Source organism: Gavia stellata, chromosome 7, assembly GCF_030936135.1.
Source record: "Gavia stellata isolate bGavSte3 chromosome 7, bGavSte3.hap2, whole genome shotgun sequence".
In the NCBI taxonomy this organism is placed as follows: Eukaryota; Metazoa; Chordata; class Aves; order Gaviiformes; family Gaviidae; genus Gavia; species Gavia stellata.
This window is the reverse complement of record NC_082600.1, coordinates 44,834,046-44,856,763: the sequence shown is the minus strand read 5'-3', so window position 1 is coordinate 44,856,763 and position 22,718 is coordinate 44,834,046. Positions and strand designations below refer to the sequence as shown.

At 48.8% G+C, this 22,718-nt stretch overlaps 1 protein-coding gene across 1 annotated transcript; it reads left to right on the top strand.

Annotated features, from left to right (window-relative positions):
• The first annotated feature begins 824 nt into the window (after window positions 1–824).
• Window positions 825–22,362, top strand: PACSIN3 (protein kinase C and casein kinase substrate in neurons 3). The gene is made up of 11 exons (XM_059819183.1): window positions 825–862; window positions 12,930–13,013; window positions 14,509–14,609; window positions 15,052–15,208; window positions 15,978–16,213; window positions 16,627–16,782; window positions 17,335–17,510; window positions 18,332–18,452; window positions 18,926–19,062; window positions 20,289–20,449; window positions 22,043–22,362. Exons 3-11 carry the CDS (start codon window positions 14,556–14,558, stop codon window positions 22,156–22,158), a joined length of 1,314 nt encoding a protein of 437 aa, XP_059675166.1. The 5' UTR covers window positions 825–862; window positions 12,930–13,013; window positions 14,509–14,555; the 3' UTR covers window positions 22,159–22,362.
• The last annotated feature ends 356 nt before the right edge of the window (window positions 22,363–22,718 follow it).

Sequence of the window (22,718 nt, the reverse complement as noted above, 5' to 3'; positions counted from 1 at the left end):
CGGTCCGGATTGTTTAGATAAAGGTTTTCAGAGGAAAACGAGAGCGACCGAACAGTCAGCGGGATCAGGCTGAAAGGGAAAGAAGGATGCCAAGCCGAGGTGAAGCTGCTCTCCAACCCCAGGGAGAGCGACCTATGCCACGCTCAAAAGCGAGGGCACAGCTCTCCACCTGGGTGGGAGTGGGGCCTGGGGAACCTGCTGGGCTTCCCGCTCCAGCACACCAGGCTGGCTCCGGGCCCTGCGCGTCAGCTGGCCGGTTCAGCACGCAAAATAACTAAAAACTAACTAAAGCCCCAAATCCAGCGGGCAACACAGAGAAGAGCCCAACTCCTCCGGGTTGGGCCGAGCATCACCCGGGCGGGCAGGCGGGCAGCTCCTCACAGGGCCGCTTCCCGCCCCGTCCCGGCACCCGCCATGACGGGGGGCGACCCGGGCGGGCAAGCCTCCCCCAGCGAGAGGGCAGCCCCCAGCGCCCTCCCTGCTCTTTAGAAGCCCCGCGCCTCAGGGCCGACCCCAGGCCCTCCCCGTGGAGGGGGAACCCCGGCGGGAGCCGGCGCTGCCCCCCCAGCCCCCCGGCCCCGGCCCCACCTGCCTGGGCAGAGCCCGCTCGGCGGCGGCGGCCGCCCGTTAATTGGATCAAGAGCCCGGCGGAGGGGGGCGGGAGCCTCGCCGGAGCTTCCCCGCCGCCGCCACCGGAGTGCCCGAGCGCCCGGGCCGGGCCCGCCCCACCGGGAGCTGCTGGAGGCGGGGCGGGAGCCCCCGTGTCCCGCGGCTGAAATAGGGGGAGGGCCCGGCCCTCTCCCAGCCCAGGTGGCCGCTGCCCGCTGAGCGCCCCGCCGCGCCGAGCCGAGCCGCCTGCGAGGTAAGCGGCGGGGTCACCTCTGCCGGGGCTGCGGGCTCCGCTCCCCCGGGCCCGACGCCTTTCGGACCTGTTCCCCGTGGGGTGCCGGGGGTCCTGGCGGCAGAGCCCGGCCCGGTCCCGCCGCCGCCGCCTCCCCGCGGCGGGCAGCGCGGCTCGGGGAGCGCTGGCGGCTGCGAGGGAAAAGTTTCCTCATGGAAAGGGGGCGGGTGGGGGAGGCGGTGCCCGGCCGGGCGCTGCCCGTGGGCAGAAGGGGATCGGGAGGCGGCTCGGCGCGGAGCGGAGAGGGGAGCCCCGGTAGGCGCGGGGGAGCGGCGGTGCTGCGGGGCCGGGAGGGGCGGCGGGTCTGCGCTCCCCGGCAGGTTGTTCTTAGGAGGCGGGGGGAAACTGCGGGGGGAAGCTCCCGGGAGAGCTCCGCGTCCCTTGGCGGCCCGGCCGCCAACCTGACCTTCAGCGGGTGCCCCGCCGCCGGCCTCCCCGGAGCCGGCCTGCTGCCGCCGCCCCGTCGCTGGGGGCTGCGGAGGCTCCCCCTCCCTCCGGAGCCAGCGCCTCCGCTCCGCGGCGGGGACAGGGGCCCCTTTGTGCCGGATCCGTGTTGAGCCGCTTCCCGCTCTGAAACCGGAGCCGCGGGCGCTGGCAGCTCCGCGGCGGAGGGGGGTGAAGCGGCTTCCCAGGACCCCCTGGGGGAAGAGGCCTCGCTGGGGCCCCGGCTCGGGGGCCGCACCCCCTTGTCTCAGGGGGGTCCGCGTTGTCGGTCTGTGAGCCGGGCTCCTGACAGCCGGAGTGAGGAGCAGGGCAAACGGGACAGTCCTGGCCTTGCTCCATCCTCCTCCTCCCTTCTGGCCACGGACAGCAGTCCTGGTGTCAGGGAGGGGAGAGCAGGGCGTGGGGCAGGCCAACGGGTGCTGCCTGCAGCCGTGTTGCCTGGCCCCTGGCAGGCTGCTGGGGTTACCGTGTCCTCTCTGGCCCAGGGCAGGAAAAAGCTGATAAAGGTGGAGGGTATTAGCAGGCCTGAACATCCAGTGCTTGAGAAGACAGTCTATGATTTGTCACTGCGTGCAGGAGGAGGGATCCACGATCTCTGCAGAGCTATTGATAAATGAAGCTAGCGTGGCCCAAACGTGTTAACCAGTTTCACCACTTTCTGCGCCAGCTATGTGTTCTTTGCTTGCTTCAGTTCTTCAGGCTTGCAGAAGGCTCAGAGCTTGCTGGTGAGGGGGAGGTTAGCTGACCACCTCCGGCCACTGCTCCTGGCCCTAGGAAGTAGTCTGGCCTCTTCGTTCACTCTGTAACCCTCCTTACCCAACTGGTGCTCCCCACCTCCTGAACTGGTGACGAGCCTCTCTCCCCCTCAAATCCACCGCCAGCCTAATTCACACAAAGGAATTTCTGATAGGATGATAATTGATTGCAGTACAGAACCCTAGCAGAGCCTCCCACTCCACCCTGGAATTCAAACGTCACCAAGAAGTCACTAAGCCTTACGACGACTCAAGTCATTCTCGGTGTGTAATGGGAGCAGAATGCACAACTGTAGCGTGTGGGCTAAAATGACAGGGTCCAGATATTCCTTGCTCTAGGTGTGAGCTGGTCTCTGGGTGGAGTCAAAGTGGAGCTTCTCCCCTTGCGTTGCGTAATTGGGCACATTCTTTCGGCCGAGGATTCACCTTTCTGTGAAGTGCACAATGTGCTCTGTGTGAGACAGAGTCTGTTCTGCTTTGACAGTGTTTTGTGTTATTAATGGTATTTTACTAGAAGTTCCCTAAAATGTTTACTAGATTGTCCTTTGGGTTCAGCTTGGAACAGAATGAATGTGCGAGCTGGATCAGCTGCTTGCTGCCTTCCCTATTCTGGCCCTGCTGTATTGTATTGTTTTATTGGCTTTTTTTTTTTCTTTTTTCTTCTGACCTGTGAGTTTGAGCTTCTCTGGCTTGCCTGCACTTGTTCAAGTGAAGACCGTCTTCCTTCTCAGGCTGTAAAAAGCAGTAACTTCAGTGTGTCAGCTATGTATAGGCCTGAGAACAACTGCCCACCTGGAACTCCACTATCAAACATCAGTGCGTGAATAAGGATTGTGTGTGACTGGACTGTGCCGAAATGCCACAGGTCCTTGGCAGACTGTGTGTGTAACTAAGTCATAAAAGCCTGAAAAATCTTATGAAGCCAAATTCATTTCTTCACAGGACGATGACTGGTGCTTTTAGTAATTTTAAGTTATTGTGGATTATACAAGAGCTCGCCTGAATCTTCTGGGCTTTCCCTGGAGGAACATGAGTTTCAAAAAAATATAAATAAATATGTGTATATATATATACACACACACGGATATATATATTTAATTCAACAATACAGTCAGGTATATTTGTAGTGTGACCACTTTTCTTAGGAGACACAAAACTGTGAGAACACATTAGTCACCGCAGCAGGGGCAATGTGAGCTTCTGTTAGGAGCTCATATGATTATTACTGAGCGTGGCAAATACTCTATATTCTTTATTCTGGCCATTTTGAGGGCTGGAGATTATTCAGTTGTTGTTTGAACTATTTGGTCTGTGTCATGGCTGGCATCCAGGGATTGAACTGGGGACCTCAAAAGCTAAAAGTATCTGCGTGTAGCCTGAGTGGAAAAAGCTATGCTCTTGATCAGAGAGCATTAATAAACTGCCTCTATTTTTGCCATCAGCTGATCAGTGATGTGTGAATTTGGGCTGCTCTTGAGAGTTCATGGGGAAATGCCTAAACAATAGGAGAGCTGTTTAAGCCCTTTGAGGGACTCTTATCTTTATAAAACAGACTTTTCTGATCAGGCAAGCTATTTTATCGCTAGTTACTCGGCATGATGGGTGTAGAGGGTACTGTATGACAGGGTACTGTGTCAGATAGATTAAAAAAAAAAGCCTTAATATCTTAGTCTGAGGCCTTAGTGGGGGGGGACAGAAAACAGTGACTACTGCATGTGGAAGTTTTCAGGCAGAATTGGGGATTTTGCTCTCTGAAGAATAAGAAAAAACTGTGCATCCTTGGAGCAGTTAAGAAGCCGTTCAAGAGGTAGCTTTTTGCCGCTACCTTGCGGCATAGTGACCACTGTAATTTAACATCCAAATGCACTCTGTCTGGGCACAAGTTTTTCCAGCAGCACAAAGTGTTATGTCAATGCAAAGAGCCTGGTGTGTCCTCTGCTGTAATCATCCAGCTCTGTTTCAGTGACTCGTACAATAGTTTCATGTTCCTTCAAGCTGAAACATGGGCTGAAGCTGGGCACTGCTATAAGGCAATATGTGTGACTGGCATCCTAATCATATTTCAGCCTCCAGTGGTTTCTCCTCACTGTGAATGGCACGACGGGAAAGAGCCTTTCAGACTTGCGATGGTCAGAATTTGTGCATTAAATCTAGTGGTTGTCACTGGGCATTGTAGTTTGTTGAAGAGGGATGTGAGAGATCTCCATGGTACCGGGGGTCTGGATCCAGAGGCATTAGGCTTGTATAGGATTTTATGCTCTCTTAGTAGGCGACTATGGTAGGACTCTGTTTATCGTGACCTGTCAGTAAGTGTTTCCAGGCTAGAGGAGTTAAAATTGCTGCAGGCAACCCACAACTACCAGCATTGGCAAGTCTTCGGCCTCCTCAGTCCTGTCCATGCTATTAGCTTGCCCAAGCTGTGTCTCTTCTGTTTGCAGGAAGACATGGTAGTTGCCTCCTGGGCTGTTGGGGACATGCCCAGTCTTTTCAGTTGTCTATAGACGATTATCTGTTGGCAGTAACTTTCTCCTCTCCCTCAGTATCCCTGCTGCCGAGCCAAACCTCTCCCGCTCTTGTGCATGCTGAGCCATCAGCCGCAGCACCGCTGTGTTGAGCTCTGAAGTAGGCTTGCTGCCTGTCTCTGACAAGGGCAAGACGCTTTCAGGGAGGATTGGGAGAAGATGCAGCATGTTTCACTTCTTGAATGATTCCAGATACTTATTTTTGCTTCTTGGTGTTTTCAGCCAGTTCTTTCTTGTACTAGGACTATTGACCTGTGGAAACCTGTGTGAAAGCCTGCTGTTGACTCCTGCAGGCTTCTTCCCCAGTGCAAGCAAAAAAACCTAGGGTTTTGAGCTGTGGGATAGGAGCTGGTTCAGGAAGCCATTAGGGGGGGAAATAAAGCCCACTGGATTGCTCTGTTTGTGCTTTCTGGTTTTAAAAAGCTTCCCAGTGTTCTTTCCTGACATGTCAGGTTGAGTCCTGAGGATCAGAAACTGAGATCATTGCTTTGGGCAGTGGGCTGGGAAAGCAAATGACATTCCAGTGATGCTGAACAGTTAAAAGATATTCTGTAATGTGTGCCCTTTGGGCTGACTGTCCCATTTGCTTGTGTTCTCCTGGAGTCTTGTGAGTAACACCTGGGATATGAAGTAATTTATATTAATAGTCGCATTCTTCATCTTGAGATCCAAAAATCTATTTGAAGAGGTACTGCTGATACCAAAGAGCAGATTTGGTGCAGATAGTATGAAAGTAAATAAAAGTTGCTCCATGACATACAGGATAATGAACTTCAAGAAGAATGCGTGAAGTATGAAATTCCACGGTGCAGGCCAGTTCCTAATGGCTGCCCTACTTCAACCTTGTCATCTGTGTGTATCTCTGGGAAGTAAGTCAGAACGGCATATGAGTATCTTTAGGAACAGAGGACCTACGAAGTGATTGAATCTGCCAAACTCTTCTTGAACCAGGCAATGCTACGAAGGGAATCTAAGTTACTGAATGATCTCTCCAGCCCACAGAGCAAACGATGCTGTCTTTTTACATGCCTGGTCCCATAAAAGACTGTGTGAAATGACTCTGTGTAAAAGCTGGTCTATAGTCATGCCAGTTCATATGGTACTGAAGTCTGCCTTACAGTTGCAGTTGTTCTTTATGTTGTTTAGGTTTTCCTGCGAGGAAGCAGTTGAGTAAACCTAGCTCAGGTGACAAAAGGTGAACAAAGAGCCTTGTCACCAAAGGGGACGAACTGACCACAACGTGGAACAGAAACAAAGGGTGTGATGCTTTACTCGCTCTTCTCCTTTACCATAAGAGATGTCCTAGCACTCAATCTTATCTTACTCAGCTTTCACTTAAAAAGTTGTTTGTACTCCTTTCTACAGCCTTTTTGGGACTCGGAATGGTGCAGGGAACTGGATGAACTTCAGAAACCCGTTGATGATCATCTTCTTTCAGGTTCTTGTCTGCATTATATGAATATTTGGAAGGAAAGTATTCACATAATGAACAGTTTTAGTAAATCAATTTTACCAAGTAAAACCAGAAGCCTCTTTGATGCAACCAGAGATAAAGAGATGCAGCACTTTGAATTAATTGGCCATCCTATTGCCACACGCTTGGTCTGAATGACAAAATACTTGCCAACTCTATCTCCCATTTCCCCTTCCTCAAAAAAAAAAGCTAATGGAAAAGACAATTATTGGTAAAGTGAAGCCAGAAGTTGCAGAACTGCAGCTGGGTTAAAAAACCCACTGTGACTTCCAAATGGGAGGAGGGGGCAGAGAAGGCTGATTGGAGACATCTGACTATTGTGCAGCCTAGTGAAGCAAGAAACCACCAGAAGCTCAGTGTTAGAATGCAGCTAACTGGCTTGTGGCTCCTCTAAAGGTTGTTTGATTGCATTGATTGCAGTCTGCTTCCTTAAGACTTTTTAATGCATTCAAGTAAACTTGATCTGTGCTCTGGGGGTTGCAAGGTGATTCAATCACAGGAGGAGAATATTCCATTGACAGGGACTTGCAGGAGTTTGTGGGGGTTTTAGTGTTTTTTTTTCTTTCCCCAACGACAGGGAACACCCCCCATCACCACCACCCCATTATTTCTCTCTTCTTTGCTCAGGGTTGGATGAGGCTGGGGCATTTTGTTCTGTTTGGATCATTGCTGTTCATGTAAAGATCTGAACTATACTCGAAGCCTGGTTGGAAGTGCGTGGACTGGCTCAGCCTGCTATTGTGATGAGTTACAGTTGCCTATAACTTAGTAAAGGTGTTACAGAGTGGACTGTTGATCTTGTCTTGCCGGTTACTGAGTGCAGGAAAAAAACATAACCGGGTGAAATGTAGATCAAATCCTGGAAAAACTGTCCACATTCTTTGCAGATTGGGACTGCTGAGGAAGGGGTATAATGGCTTTGGCTGGAGCTCTAAACAACCGTTTATCAGTGATTTAGGAAGAAATAGCTTCCAGTTGTTTGGGGTTCCTTCTGATTAAAAGAAGTGCTGATTACATGTATTTGCTGGCAAGCTTGGTGTTTATTTGCAGAGACTGATGCAGCAGGGTAGGAAGTACCCAGCATGGAAGCAAGCAAGTGAGGAGGCTCAGGGAGTGGGAAAGTAGAGATTACAGGTTCTCAACATCTGCATGGGTTAAAACCTTGTCCCTCTGAGAGAGGGGTAAGGCAGGAAGTGTGAGAACTGGGAAGTGTGCATGCTGACGAATGTGTGGAACAGGAGCTATGCTATTCACAGGGCTAAGAAGGTAGGCTAGTGCAGTGCTGTTCCTGGTAGCTTGGATGTGTGTCTCTCTTTATTAAGCTATCCTCTGCTCCTATTTGTAGCTGCCTGCTAAATACATAGACAAAGCATGCATGTCAAGATTATTCCAGCAACTGTCTTGAACATACCACATGAACATGGCCTGTTGTCCTGTCAGAGTATGGTACCTCCTGGACCAGCACTGATTTCCTCCCTCCTTTAACTGTGTGGATATTTTAAATTATAAACAAATTTTTCGTAGGAAGAACAACTGGGGAAAAACTAACACAGACCTTGATAGCCCAATACATTCCTTCTTTAACATTGTCTCATATTCTGGTGTTAACTAGGATAGATCTGTGTTCCTGTAATACTGAAGACCTCCTACGTCATATTGGAAAAGAAAGCAGAATTTTTCCTTTTCTTGGTGAAACAATTTCTGCCTGCTAAAGCTATGTCAGTCAGGAATCCTAACTTTTAGATCAGCAGCGATGTGTTGGTAGAAGCTTGTCCTGTAGGCTCGGCCTCTGAGAACCTGACAGGGAATAGCTAATAAATGTGGAAAGTATTTAATTCTGAATGAACGTTTTGAAAACTTGGGGTAATGCATAGGGGGATGCCTTCAGTGCGTTAGCGTGGTCTAAATGTGGAGAAGACTGGTATGAAGAAGCTGTGGTCTGAAATAAGAGAGTAATAAAGCAGTATGTAGACTCAGGAGGTCAGCCCCTTAAGTGGAACAGGATCTTGTCTGTGTTTTAGTGCTTTGGTATAATTATGGAGACTTTTGCTGGTGGACAGCCACATGATCTCTAGAGAATCATTGTCTGAGAGACAGGCTTCTGTTACAGGCTTGCACGTAGCTGAAGTGACCTTTGTATGTAGTTACTGTTTGGCCTGATGTCTCCCTGACCTCTCCCTGGCTAGAGAGATCAGCCGAAATCTTGCTCGAAACTGCATTGGGCGGCCCTGGCAGGCTTCAGTCCTTAGGGAGCGGCTGGGAAACACTGGCTCTTAGTCCCTTTCCCAGTCAGGTGACTTTACCAAGGGTGTGACCACAGCAGTAAGATAAATATCTCTAAGGGAAGTTTTGGAGGATCTTCATGTTACTTGGCATCCTCTCTAGCTGTAGAGAAGAACTGGTCCCCCTTCAGAAAGGTGAGTACACCTGTAAATATCAGTCCTCCTATATAATAGCAGTGAAGAGCATGTTACTGAGCATGATTACAGTCACTGGTTCAGAGCTATGGGATGTGCACCTCCAGAGATGGTGAGGCTGGAAAGGACACCCTGTCCCATGCCCCATTTCATTCTCTCCATCAGGGACCTTCCTAGCGCTGCTGTACCAGCACCAATCCAGTTCATTACACTGCTGGAGTCATGTGGAACCTCCTGGCTCCCGCTCTCTAGTTCCATTCTAACAACAAGTTAACAGAAAGAAAAATAAAGGGTTTTCACATCTGTTGTTCTGTAAGGGGGGGGCTGTCATACTTTTGTGTATTTGGATTGATCAGATTGAAATGTTTATCTGCAACCTACCCAAGAAGTGCCCTGGAGTGAAAACAATACATTCACCACTGCCTGCTGTACAGGAAAAATGACTCTTTGGGAATTAAACAAATTGGTCACAGAAATCACACATTGCTGCCTTGTGGTGGTGTTGCCTTGAGGTGGAAATCAGTCAGTAGCAGCCCATTCCTGATTAAAAAACCTTGCTTGGCTTGACTTTAGCACCTATGTAGAAATTGGTCCACAATAAAAATGTGCCTCCACCAAAGCCCCAGTTAATATTGCTAGATAAATATAACTCAACTTGTTCCTACACGTGTCTGCATCCAGCACTTTCTCTTGCACTTGGGAAAGGGGAGAGGAGTTGGGCAGAAGGCCTTGTCTGGCACAGTATGCAAGCTCTGTTTCTGTGGATAAATTCCTGCAGGGCTGTATGCACCAGCCCTCTGAGCATTTGTAGAGTTCAGAGGCTTGTTCTTGGCAAACTGAGAGAAAAATTGCTCACAAGGAGTCTCAGGAGGCAGTCGAGCAACGCACAGAAGCGATGCCTTGGGCATTTGGAGGCTGGGAGTGTTGGACTGTGGTGTAGAGGGAAGAGGATCTCTGTGGTTTACCTGCCTTAGGGAAAGGTTTCTGAGGTGAAGAGTGATTATTACTATTGTGTCTAGAAGTTTTATTGGTGGATCAGGACCCTGTTGTACTCATGTTGTGCAAACATAAAACAAAAAGACATACCTTGTAGTGGGTTGCCAGATTCACATGTGTTTTGAAAGGGAAGTTTTTAGCCTGACGCCTTGGGCTGAGGGCAGGGACCTGTGGTCTGAGATTTGTGACTGATTGGAGCAGGGGTGAGATTAACAACATGGTTAAAGGTGGAAACAGCTCTGCTGTGGCAAGCCCTCTGGCATTTCCCTGAGTGGAGCTCAGTACCAGTGAGGCAGTCACAAACCATTCTACCTTTCTGCAGCTAAAGACCAAAAGCCATTTTTTGATAACTTAATAGGGAGTTGATAGCAGGTGTGGCCTAATAACTATGTTGGTCAGAAGTGAAAGCAGGTATTTGGGGGAAGGAGGGGAGTACCTTTTTTAGCACTACTAGCAGAAAGGGTTGTAGCTGTGCAGAAATCCCATTTGCATGGTTCAATTTGTCTACCTGATGTTGCTCATTGTAGTGGTGTTTGTGATGCCCTCATCCGTAGTCTTGCGGAGGTGTGAAGTGAATAGAGACATAGTCACTCTGTCCCTCCTTCTTCAGAGAGCTTGTCTTTCAGGAGCTGCAGTGAGGTCTCAAGTAGCTCTTGGCTGTGGTAGCTGAAAGAGAAAGGCAGGAAGGTAGGGATAAACATTCCTTTGCCCTGCAAATATGATTTGCTAGGTAGCCTCTTCTTAGCAGAGGTGGCAGCAGCATCAGAGTCTTGTATGTGGTGCTGACCCACGTATAACTGGTTGACTCAATATAACTCCAGCTATATTGTTCATACTGTACAGGCTCTGCCAGCCCTCCTGAATCATGTGGTGGCTCTTGCTATATCAGGCTGTCTACAAGGTCTGTCTACTTTGCTGTAAAAACAACCTCCAGGCTTTGGCATATATAACTCATATATTTGCTTTTCCTGGCAAACTTCGGCTTCCCCTGGTCTCAATCTCTTGGTGGCTCACAACACATGAGATGTTTTGGGAATAACTAGGCATGAGGGGGTGGAGTGGCAATCTGTTTGCTCTTCTAGGGCTCAGGATGACAGCAGCAGCTGTTCTTCAGCCCCTGTGTGCAGTACCAAGTACCTTCCCTATGTCTGCATGCAGATCCAATTTGATCTGCTGACTGACATGGGCTCATGGAACATGTAAAGTCCAGAAAAAGCCTGGCAGAAAAGGATCCTCCTTGTTCTTTGACCTTTTTGCTTCTACCAGGCTAGATTTTTCTGGACTTCTATAACGTATACAACTGCTATGGAAATATGTAATCAACTGGCTGCTACTCAAGTCATGGAGATGAGCCTGTAGAAATATTATACTGCTTTATTGTATTCTCCCACCTAGCTACTGTGCTGATGACTACAGTATAGCCTTAAGCTGTGGGATACTTTACCACATGATGTTGTGGATGCTGAAAGCTCATGTGGGTTCAAAAACAGGTTGGAGAAATTAATGGAAAAGAAGTCCATTGAGTGTTACTAAATTCATAGATGCCACATTCAGCTCAGGAAGTTCCTGTCAACAAATGGTTAGAGGCTTGGAGAGCGTGCAGGGAGGCATCCTGTATGCTTGCTCTGCTCTGCTCTCAAAGCGAGGGAAGGTATCTACTTTTGGCTGCTGTCTACAGAGGCTATGAGAACCCTTAGTCTGATCCAGAACAGCTACTATTATGTTTCAGAGCCTGTTGATATTAGTGATAGTAAATCCAGTTATTTGGGTTTGTAACTCCTGAGAAAATAAGTAGGTATGGCTCAAATTCTAATGTGGAAACTGCAGAAAGAATGGATTCAGGGGTTTTTTGGTTTTTGCTTGACTGTCCCTCAAACAAACAAGCACCCTCTGACACACAATAGCTTTCCACATTTACCCCCAAATTCTAGCACTGTGTAGTCAGCCTGAATTGGAAACCAGAGATGGAAGGCATGTTTGTGATTCATTGCTTCCTGATAAAGTGGGGATGGGGGTGTGGGATGGAAAAAGTGATATGACCTTCATGTGTCATATCTAATTGATCTATGTCTTCATCAGGAGAAAGAAAGGAAGGGTCTGGGGCAGATTTAAGTATACTTTACGTAACTACTCATGATGAAGTTTTCTTATTTTTTAGTGATTTCAGGAATGTGTAGTCTGGTTTTACTGGGGACCACTGGCAGGTCTTAGGTTTATGATGAGCTGTAACTTTTTAACCAGTGACGTGGATCATGCAAAAGTGTCCCAACTCTTCCCCCTCACCCCTTCCTCACCAAAGGTCCTGAGTCTGTTTGCAATAACCCAGTCTGCTTTTTCTTTCCTTCCTCCTCTTTTCCTACCTTCTTTCTCTCCTCCAAAATTGTCTTAATGTCTGGCTAAAAATCCCACTTCCTCCCAGCTTTTGCAGTTTCTGCTCTCAGCTGTATTAACTCTCAGTTGCCCTAACCTTCCAGCCTCAACCAAGTGGATATTGATGACTGAGCGGAAGGTTTTTTTACTTGTCTGTTTTTTAAATAAATAGACTTTTGACATTGAAGTAAATCTTCAGGGAAGTGAATGTGAGGTAAAGAAAAATGCCTCTTTCTGTCCTCGCTTCCCTTGGCCTCTGCAGGCCTTTTACTTCCCTTTCCTCTGTGGAAAGTTGATGACAGTTACCTATACCATAATGCAAAATAAAGTATTTCTGAGAATGTGATGGGGACAGCTTACAGAACTAACGGTCAAAAAAACCTCTGCTAGTAGAGGGCCACATCCTACCAGGGCAGTGCTAGGTGCTCTGCTACTAAAAGGAATGCAGGCCTTTAAACCAGAATATGCACTCTTGTAATTACTTTTTGTTTTTGTTTTTTTTGATGTAGAGTTGTGAAGTCCTTTGTCTGTATATAAATCCTCCTCATTTTTAGTAAAAAGGGACTGGAAGAAGTGCACGTGTGTGTCCTTCCCTTCTTCTCCTAAAGCCAGCTATGTGTAAAAGTGCGGGCAGCAGTGCATGGAGGCAGCGGGGTTTGCTAAATGGGACACTGTACAGTGAGAAGGGGACCAGGCCCCACGTATGGTGCCTGGGGAGCGTGCTTATTTTAGGCCTTTCTGGCCACGAGCTGTTCCCTTTGCTCAGCTGTTGTGATGCTACCTTTCCCGTACAGTGCTGTCATGCCGCCCCAATGTTTCTATTTTAACTCTCTCTGGGGCTAGATCTTGTGACACAAGGATTTGGCATCTCTCCTACGTGCTGGAATGTGGCATCTCAGGAGGCACAGTGGGTGCAGCTGCTGTATCAGAGGGTGCCCCTCCTAGTAGCTGGCAGAAGGGGACACCCCTGGGATTGCGATGCATCAGAACAGGCAGCATCCCCGCAAAGGAGTGGCAGTGTCTAACTGTGCCCACCTTTGTCTCCTGCAGTCTTTTTCACGGAGTTTGAAGAACTCGGAACGTACTTGCCGGCTGTCCGCTGCTCCCCTGTGGCATCTCACTTTCAGCTTTCGGGTATGTAGTTACTGGGGACAAGAGCAGAGCTGCGTGCCCTGGAGGCACAGAAGATAGGTTTGCAGCCTGCTGATGAATGGTGGGGAGGGAGGGCAGGGACAACTGGTGGCACGGGTGGAGGTGTTCTTCAGGTTTCAAGGTTCGTGCACCTGAGTGTCATGTCCCATTTAATAACTTGCTTCTGTGACTGGAATTCAGCACTTTCAGCCTTCTGGAGAAACCCAGAGGAACAGCATTAATGTACTCCTGACACTCTCCATGGGAGGAGACTGGGCAAACAGAGCCAAACTGTTCCCAGAAGAATTCCTGCAGTCTGTGTTGGGGTGCTTCATGGTGTGGCTCATGCTACTGAGAAGGATTTGCAGGAGGTGGGAGATGTGGACTCTTGACCTGATCTTCTTCATCTCTGCTGTGTGCTCTGTGGGCTGGCAAAATAAGCAGATACCTCTCTGGGGTGTGATGGAAGCTTTTTATAACTAGGAATGTGCAAGAGGAGAAGTGGCAGCAAAGGACATCTACGCTGCATTAACCCAGACTTGCCTAGAATCAAGTGGGTTTGTGTGTGAGTGATTGGGCTTGGGCCTTTTTCCATTATTCCCTCTCTCATTCCTGCACAAGAGCAACCCTGAACCTCTCCCCAGGGAATTCACAGTGTCACACCATGTCAGGCACAAACTGGCAGCACAGACTAGCACAGGGGAATGGGCAAAAGTTCTGGGGCAAAAGTTCTGAGACAACAAAGGATGAGATGCACTTTTTACCTTCTAGCCTAGATTTTGAGCCTAATGCAGTGAGAGAGTTGAGTGTAAGGAAAACACCAGCTCTACAGGGATGTTTCTAGGGAAGCAGTGCTGCTGGGTAACTGGCATGTGTGCTGCAGTGCTATTTGGCTGGGTATGCCCCAGTTGTGTTTCTGTAGTTCTGCTCAAGTCCAGCTCAGCTGGTGGGCAGCTTATAGGGTTCCTCCCCATTCAAGACATGCCTGCCTGCTGACTGCTCAGCCTTGTTTTCTCCAGTCAGTTGTTGTAATCCTGAGTCATACTGGGAAGCTGGAGTCATGTCCATTGACAGAAGACTTATTTAAAGTCTTTCAAGGCAGATTTTAAATAGCTTTAGCTACCTTGGTTTCTGTAGCTTTTGCCTACCCTCTTGAGGGCCTTGGTTAAGAAAGGAATCTCTGCAGAGATGTCTGGTGCTGCTGAAGGGTGTTGGATTCACTAGCATCTCCAGTATCTGTACAGCTGAGGTTTGGCAAGATTGTCTGCTACAACATCCTTTCCAAATGTGCTACAGGCCTGCCAAGGAGGCCTTCTGTCCACAGGGAGGGAGGAGGCAGGTTCAGTCCTGGGCATCTCTGCTGGATCTAGCCATCTGCTGCTGGAGGTGCCTGCAGGGCAAGAGTTGGGCTCCTCCAGCTCCAAGAGTCATGGAGAACTGTGCTCTCTGCAAAGGCTCAGCCAGGGCTGTGTTAGAAATCACTTCTCTCTCTTCTCAGCTTAACTGAAATCTGCAAAAATTCTCTGCTGCAAGAAAACGGGGGTGATGTCATCAGAAGATGATGCTGGCGGGGAGGCTCCTGGGGGCAGTTTCTGGGAGGTAAGGAAAGATAATTGGAGTGTGAGGGAGGTAGGAATGTCTTCTTACCTCCCACCTGTGGAATTAGGGGGTTGAGTTTCAGGTTCCTGGGTGACATGTTGCTCTTGGGGAGTGGAAGGGAGGAACTGTGGGGAGGTTCAGTAACATGCTGTGTGTTACTGCAGGGAGGAGGTGACCCTTTCCTTCACAGATGCTGTGGAATGAAAGTTCCTTGTTCAGCTGACACTGATCTGAGCTGTAAGAGAGGCAAGCAAAGCATCTCAGCTTCTTCCCCCTACTGCTGTGCCTGCCTGAGAGAGTGCCAGAGGAGGGTCTGAGCCCAGCTGCTGGCTTCAGAAGGGCCTGTGCTCCCTCCCCGTGCAATGATTGACCTGCTGCTGTCTGTTCTGAAGGAACATGGAAGTCAGTACAGTATAAATGATGATGTTGTGTGTAATTTCAGGCTGGAAACTACAGACGGACAGTGAAGCGTGTGGATGATGGGTACCGCCTCTGCAATGACTTAATCTCCTGCTTCCAGGAGCGAGCCAAGATAGAGAAGAACTATGCCCAGCAGCTAACAGAGTGGTCCCGTAAGTGGAGGACCAATGTGGAGAAAGGTAAAGTTGGCAGGTTGGACTGGGAACACGATGCAATTATTGCACTCTCTTCGTTGAGTGCTGTCTCTTAGTGAGGTGATGCTGTTTCCTTGGGACTGGCTTCCCTTCTCCAGGGTGTCTTTTTTGTGTGTGTGTGTTTTTTGTAGCCAGTCCTCCAACTCACTTGGAGAGATGTTCTCTGCATTGTCAGGTGTTCGGTTACAAAAAAATTATCTTTTTTTTAGTTTGGCAAATCCTTGGGCAGCCCAAGTCTTACATCAAGCCACAGGTCTCTCCTTTTAAGGATGGCTTGGCTGTCTCTCCTCCTTCTCCTCCAGTCAGAGAATACCTACTAATGCTGTGATTTAGTGCCAGTGGGCTCAAACTGATAGTGTCTCACAAAGTAATGGGAAACAGTGGGACAGATGCCCCAAAGGACCTACTGGTCTGTGAAGCAGAAGCTTAGCCTCAGTCATGAACTAGTGTTGCTATCTGTCCTGAAGCTCAGGCCAGATCTGTGAAGAGCATTTTCTATACAAATCTTCTCCTAGCAGGCACCATCTGGGAGAGCTAAGGCTGACCTAAAGAAATGCCCATCTCAGTCAGCTGTAACAGCCAGTCTAGATGCTGCCTGTTGGGACTCTGTGGAGATCAGTCAATGCTGACTTGTGTGATGGGGGAGAGTTAAGGAAGTGACTTCAAACTTACAGATGTGTGTAGGAGGAAGAGAATCCGCATTCCCTTCTGTGGGCAGGAGGTGTAAGAGCCCCTCTGGTGCTTGTTCCTGCAGGTCCACAGTATGGTACTCTGGAGAAAGCCTGGCATGCCTTCCTGACAGCTGCAGACAAACTGAGTGAAATTCACTTAGCTGTCCGGAACCACCTGGCTGGCGAAGACTCAGATAAGATCAAGGCCTGGCAGAAGGATGCCTACCACAAGCAGATGATTGGAGGCTTCAAGGAGACAAAGGAGGCAGAGGATGGGTTCCGCAAGGCCCAGAAACCCTGGGTGAAGAAGATGAAAGATGTGAGTGAAGTGTGAATGGGGAAGGAGGGAATAAGAGCAGTCGAGCTGGCTGCCTGACTGTGAGAGCCACTGGGCAAACAAACTGGGTTTTGCCAGAGTAACAGAGAATGCCAGAGCGGGAGGGATGTCTTGATGGTCTCTTGTTCTTGGTGGGTTTGTAGCTTCCTTCCCATGTGGGAAGACTTGTGTAACAGGCTCTGTATTCCTGCATGGCAGGTGAGCACTGAAAAAGAGATCATTTGGAGGTACCTCTTCCCTTTGGAGCATGGCTTACTAAATGCTAAATTGGCATTCCTATTAGGTTGTCCTGAAACTATTGCTGCTGACAGTAACAAATGTTAATGTGCCCTCTCTGAGTAATGGGGGATCTATGTGATCAGGATCATGGCTTCCTCTGCATCCTCCTCCTACAGGTGGAGACTTCTAAGAAAAACTATCATGCAGCCCGGAAGGAGGAGAAAACAGCCCATACAAGGGAGAACCATGCCAAGGCAGACTCATCTGTCTCTCAGGAACAGCTGCGCAAGTTGCAGGAGCGTGTAGAGAAGTGTACTCAGGAGGCTGAGAAGGTGCGTGTGTGTTGTATGGGTGTGGGTCACAAGGATGCTGCTCTTGAGGAAAAAGCACTGGTTGTAATGTCACTCAGTGAAATGGCTCCTGCTGAAGTCTGTAAGGAGGTGTGAGACCCCATTGTCTGAGGTTTTGGTGAGAGACATCAGTAACTAAGACTAAGGTCTCTCTATCTTTGGTGTTGGGTAGGATCTAATTTATAAGTAAATATAAAAAAAGAAAAAAGCAGGGGATTTGGTGCAGGGGGGGGTGGGAGCTGCAGAGCTCAAGACTTGGCTATCAAAGTGGCTGGTTTGCTTGCCCACAAGAGTGAAAGTATGGAAAGCCCTCTATGGAAGAGGGTGGCAAGGAGGAACAAGGAACTTGCAAGAATATTAGGAGAGCAATGGACTGGGATACTAGCTGTGGGATTTCTTCTTTCTGGGGTGTATTTGTTCAGTAGTGCAGGGGGAAAAAAACCTTGTCAGTCCCAAGCCAGAGCAGGGGGAGTGTCACTGGTTTGACATCAAGGCAACACATCTCACCATTGCTGTCCTCCTGGGTTGATACAGTGCAAGGATCAATATGAGAAGATGCTGGAAGAGCTGAATCGTTACAATCCCCGCTACATGGAGGACATGGAGCAAGTGTTTGAGGGCTGTCAGGAATCAGAGCGCAAGCGATTGTGTTTCTTTAAGGAGATGTTCCTGAATCTGCACCAGCATCTCAACCTCTCCACCAGTGAAAGGTACCAGCCCTGACACAGGAGGCAGGTCTGCCAGCCTGGGGTGTCCTGGGCTCTGGTGAGGGGTGCCAATTCTGGTGTCTGAAAGGGAGCTGCCTGCTTGCATCAGGCAGGTCTCACTCCTTCCCCTTCCAAGCGTGTCTGAGAACTGGCATTTAGTCCCTGTAGACTGACCAGTGCTGGTGTCTCCGATCTTGGGCAGTGCCAGGCTCCCCAGGGAGGATTCCTTCTGCCTCTGAACCCTTTGTCTTCCACTGCTGTCCTGTGGGTGTGTTTCTATCCTATGAAATGCCTCCATGTTGCTATATGTAATCCCAGTCTGAGGAATGCAGCTCTGTTGCCTTCTAGTATTTATAGCTATAACACCCATCCTGTCCTGGGTAGAGAGACCTTTTGTGAGATAATGATAACCGTAAGCCCACAAGTTGCCCTTAAGTAGGGGTTACATGGGGGAAATAGGTGCAGTCAAAAATCTTTTGTGCTCCTGTACTTTAAGGTGGAGGCAACAAATCTGAGCCACGTCCCTGTCTGTGTGCAAGAATGTGCTAGGCTCTTCTAATGCTCATTTGATGAGCTGTGCTGAGAGCTGGCAGATGTTAGCCACTGCCACACCAAACAAGCCTGTCCGTTTGCCAGGCTGACTTTTCTGTAAGGGTGGCTCTGTTTTCCTAGGGCTGAACAGGTGCTGCTCTAGCGTCCTTAATCCTGTGGGACTTTGGATGCTGTGTAATTGTGCATGAGGTTACGCTCTGCCTTCCTACTTGGCTTTTGGGAAACTGCGGAGGGACTTGGTTACTCATGGTTCTGTCTGTTCCTGGTCATAGCTTTCATGCATTGTATAGAGATCTCTACCAAGTCATCATGGCTGCGGATAACCAGGAGGACCTGAAGTGGTGGCGCAACACTCATGGACCAGGCATGGCGATGAACTGGCCTCAGTTTGAGGTAATGTAGCATTCTAAAGTGTAGTATTACTATTTCCAGACATTTAGCTGCTTTACTGAAATGGGTGGATTGCTAGTCTTATGTTGGAAAGACCATGTCATTGCTCAGAAGGCTCAGGATGTTTGGCTCCTCTGAAATTACTGTTGTGTTGCAAGCTCTTTGGTGCCCAAAGGGACGCGTGCAACCCTGCCAAACTGCAAATACTCCAGCCATCTAGCTGCAAGGTCAAAGAACAGGAGTTGGTGCTCAGGGCCTTGGGACAAGTTCCTGTTAAAATTTTCTCACAGCCCCTCCTGTTGAACCTTGGGACTCGACAGGAGCGAGCCTGCTGTGCCAGCAAGATCATTTGGCTGACCAGCCTAGCCACAACTGAAGTATGACCTGGTGTTCCGTCCTTCTGTATTGGTCAGAAAAGATGCACAGAGCTTTTGTATCTGAGTGGCTTGATGGTGTTATTTCTTTTCCCTGAGCAGGAATGGTCCCTTGAAACACAGCGGCCAATCACCAAGAAGGAGAAGAGTGGCAAGATGGCTGATGATGTCACGCTGACCAGCATTTTGCCTACACGGGATGGTGTTGTCTCACAGACCCCTCTGCAGACGAGGCAAAGGTACGGGCTGAAGTCTGGGATGCATCAGGTTAGGAGAAGTACGGTCCTGCCTAGGGTCATGAAAGAGTTGGATTGATAGGAGTGATCTCTTCCTTAACTTCCTGTGTCTTGCCCATGCCACTCTGGAAAAGACAGGGTAGAAAGGGGGGTTTGGGTAGCTGCTTTTTTTTTTTTTTTTTCTTTTTGTCTAGTATGTACTGCCTTACAAGGTGCCTTCCTTGCAAAGATCCTTCTAGTGATGAGATCTGTCCCAGTCAGACTAATGCTGTGTGAGATTCTGGCATGCATTTCCCCAATTCTTCTTCCTCCCCGACAGGGTGAGGAGAGTTGGGAACTGGCAGCTTTGCCAGTTAGCTGTCCTGTTTCCTAAATGCAGGCATCAGATCATTACTTTTTTTCCCTGGCATGGTGCTGAGTGCTACCTGACAAGTCTGGGTATAGCTGCTTCCCTTGCCAGGAAGCATGCTGGAGAATAGGGAGAGGCTGAAGACACTCATGTCGTACAGTTCCAGTAGCCATCCTGCTTTAAAAGGGGAACTCTGGCCTAAGTGAACGGGGCAGAAAAGAATGGGGATATAGAGATGTCTCAGGGCCACTACTATATTTCAGTCTAATGGATTCAGAGGCCCTATTTGCCAATCTACAGGTTTTCCTACCAAGAGGAGCAGAACAGCCTCTCTTATGACAGCCTGAGGGTACCTGCCCATGTGAAGTTAGTATGGACCATAGCCTCTTCAGGGGTTTTTGGGTTTCAGGTGCCTGTCCTCTGCTGTTCTTTGCCTCTGCTGTTGTTCCTGACTTGGAAAATGGCATTCCAGACATGTTTCTTTGGGATGGGAGACATGGCTTTTCCTGTATATCTTATTCTTGGCTGGAATAGCTCTGGACACAGCTGGGCTCTCCAGTTAGGACTTGCCTGCCTTGTGTGAGAAGGTGTGCTAGAGTAGGATGAGGTCATGAACAGTGTGCATGTGTGAAAATACTTTGAGAATGAGTTACCCTCCTGGCCCTCAGGGCTCTAATGCTTGGATACTTTTGACCAAATCTAGTATCTCCTGGGATTTCTCCTCCCTGTTCACCCTCACTTGGTTGTTGGGCCTCTTGCACCTTGTTCTATAGCATAGCAGTCTCAGAGTAGTCAGGGCAGTGCACGATTCAGGAGGAGGTGGGTGAGAGATGAGTCTACTAACAACCATCTTGTCCCCTCTCTCCTTCCACATACAAAGCGGAGGGAAGGAAGACGTTTCGGAGTGGTCAGATGAGGACACTCCCAAGAAGTGCCTGGATGCCAACGGGCACGAGGAGGACATAAAGGTACCAGGTGTACGGGTACGAGCGCTGTATGATTACACAGGACAGGAGGCTGATGAGCTGAGCTTTAAAGCAGGTACAGAAGCACTAATCTCTTACTAACCTTTTGCTGTCCTCATTCGGGCTGACTGAATGATTGAAACACTCTAAGAACTGGATGTCCCCTTGAAAACTGATACCTCTTTCCCTGGCCCGACCCATTGCCAGCTCATCTGAGGTGGATGATACACTGGGCAGTCCAACCTGTTCTAGACTAAGAGACAGTGAGACCACATAAAAGGAGACTGCCTAGGCCACCTTGGTCACAATGTAGGGAGAGCAGACCCCAAGTGGTAAAACTGATCTTTCCTGCCTCCTCTTAAGGCATTTATTCTGCTTTGTATCTTGAGACTTTATTAAATGCTTCTCCCTTGTGCCATTGATATAAAAATTATATACGTGGTCTGGATTCTCCTTTGAAGGAACTGGAAGATAGATGTTTTGGGAGAAAGCTCAGCTGATTGATAGGCACTACTGAAGGCAGAGTTCAACTGGCAAAAAACAGCAAACTGTTGCTCAAAATGGGTATCTTGAGAGTGGAGATCCTGGCTCACAGCAGTGGATTGAGTGAGCAAGAATGCTGGAGCAAACAGACCCTTCCCCTTTTCTTCCTTCAGTTAAATTTAGTTTGCATGTGCCATCTTCTCCAACTCCAAGAGGACATCTGGATCTTAAGAGTGTCTCTAATCTTGCTTGTTTTGAGTCTTACGTGGTATCCCTGTGCTATACCTCTCCAAAATACACCTGTTTTAAAAAGGCACTGAAGTCCTTCAGTAGCAGGGGCTTGTGCCTGAGGCCAGTATCTATGCCGCAGTGTTACTAGTAAACTTCCTAACACTAACCTGTTGCTTTAAAATATCTTGCAATTGGGTGCCCTAGAACTTGACTCTTTGCTCTCTTTTTCCACCCAGCAGATGTACTGTGGCATGACTGGTTAGCTTCGGTCATCCTCTTTCTGAATCTGCTCTGAGCAGCATGCACCAGTAGTGCTTAAGCTTAACAGCAGATGACTTTCTGAGCCTCTGCCAATGTGGGATGTGCCTATTGATGCAGTCAGACCTCCCTCTCTGGCAGAAGTATGACCTTCTACTGGTGGAGAAGGGGACCTTTCCCAAAGTAGATGTGGGAAGGTTAAAAGCCTTTCCTGGTCATAGTCTGAAAAATGAGTTGATTCCATGCCTTGCTGGCCAAACCATCATGGAATAGTCATTTTGGGTCCTAACACCCAGAGCTTAGCAGCCTCTTACATTTCCTTCCTACCTGCTACAGAGGAGCCACTAAGAAATCTGAGATCCTTCTGATACCTCTTGCTTGTAAGCACGTTCCTCTGGGAGGAGGAAAGCAGGCAGAAATACAGGGCACAAAAATATTTCTGACGTTGAACAGCAGAAGTGAAGGTCTGTCTCCAAGTTCCTTGGCCTAGGGGATGGTATTGAGCATAGATCCTGAAGAGATCAGTAACTCTGGCTTTGTAACAGTAACTGTGCAGTATGATATGGAGTGTGATAAGGGGACAAAAGTGTGGTGATTGAGACAAATAGGTCTTGCTTTTATCAGCTCTTCTGAGGTGGGGAAAAATGCCATGCTACCTTTCCCAAGGCTGTTTCCTAATGACTGTTTCTGCTTTTAGGTGAAGAACTAATGAAGATCAGTGAGGAAGATGAGCAGGGCTGGTGCAAGGGCCGACTTCTCACTGGCCAAGTTGGACTCTATCCTGCTAACTATGTTGAGAAGGTTGGATCATGATTGCTGCTGCCCTGCTAGTGTCTCACAGCCATACCAGCATCTCCTGCAAGAGGTCACTGGGTCACTGCTGGCCCCAATCCACCTCTGCAGCATACCCAGCAACTTCTGGACTTTGAGGGCACGTATTCCATGTAACTAATGCTTCATTTTAAAAACCTAGACCTGTAGGGATTTTCTAATAAATAAACAAGGATGAGTAAAGACTTCTCTGACTGTGAGCACTGTAGGAGTGTAGGAATGTGGAAGGGAACAGATCCTCTTGACTTTCACTCAGTGAAGGGAGATAAGTGACACATGCAGCTCTTCAAAGAGGAGAAAGACTTCCTTGACTTCAATGCACGTGCATCCATAGGGTGGTGAGTCTGCCCTGCCCCCAAGCTTCCTGTTCAAGGAACTGTGGATATACAGGGCAATAGGGAACTTGTAGTATTGCTTCCCCTTTTTGGCTCAATCAAGCTGACTGGCAGAAATCTATTTATTCTCCCACATCTTTCAGAAGTCTTCAGTATCAGTCACCTGCAGGCTTGTTGGCTCCCCTGGTAAGGCAGCTGGTATAAGTG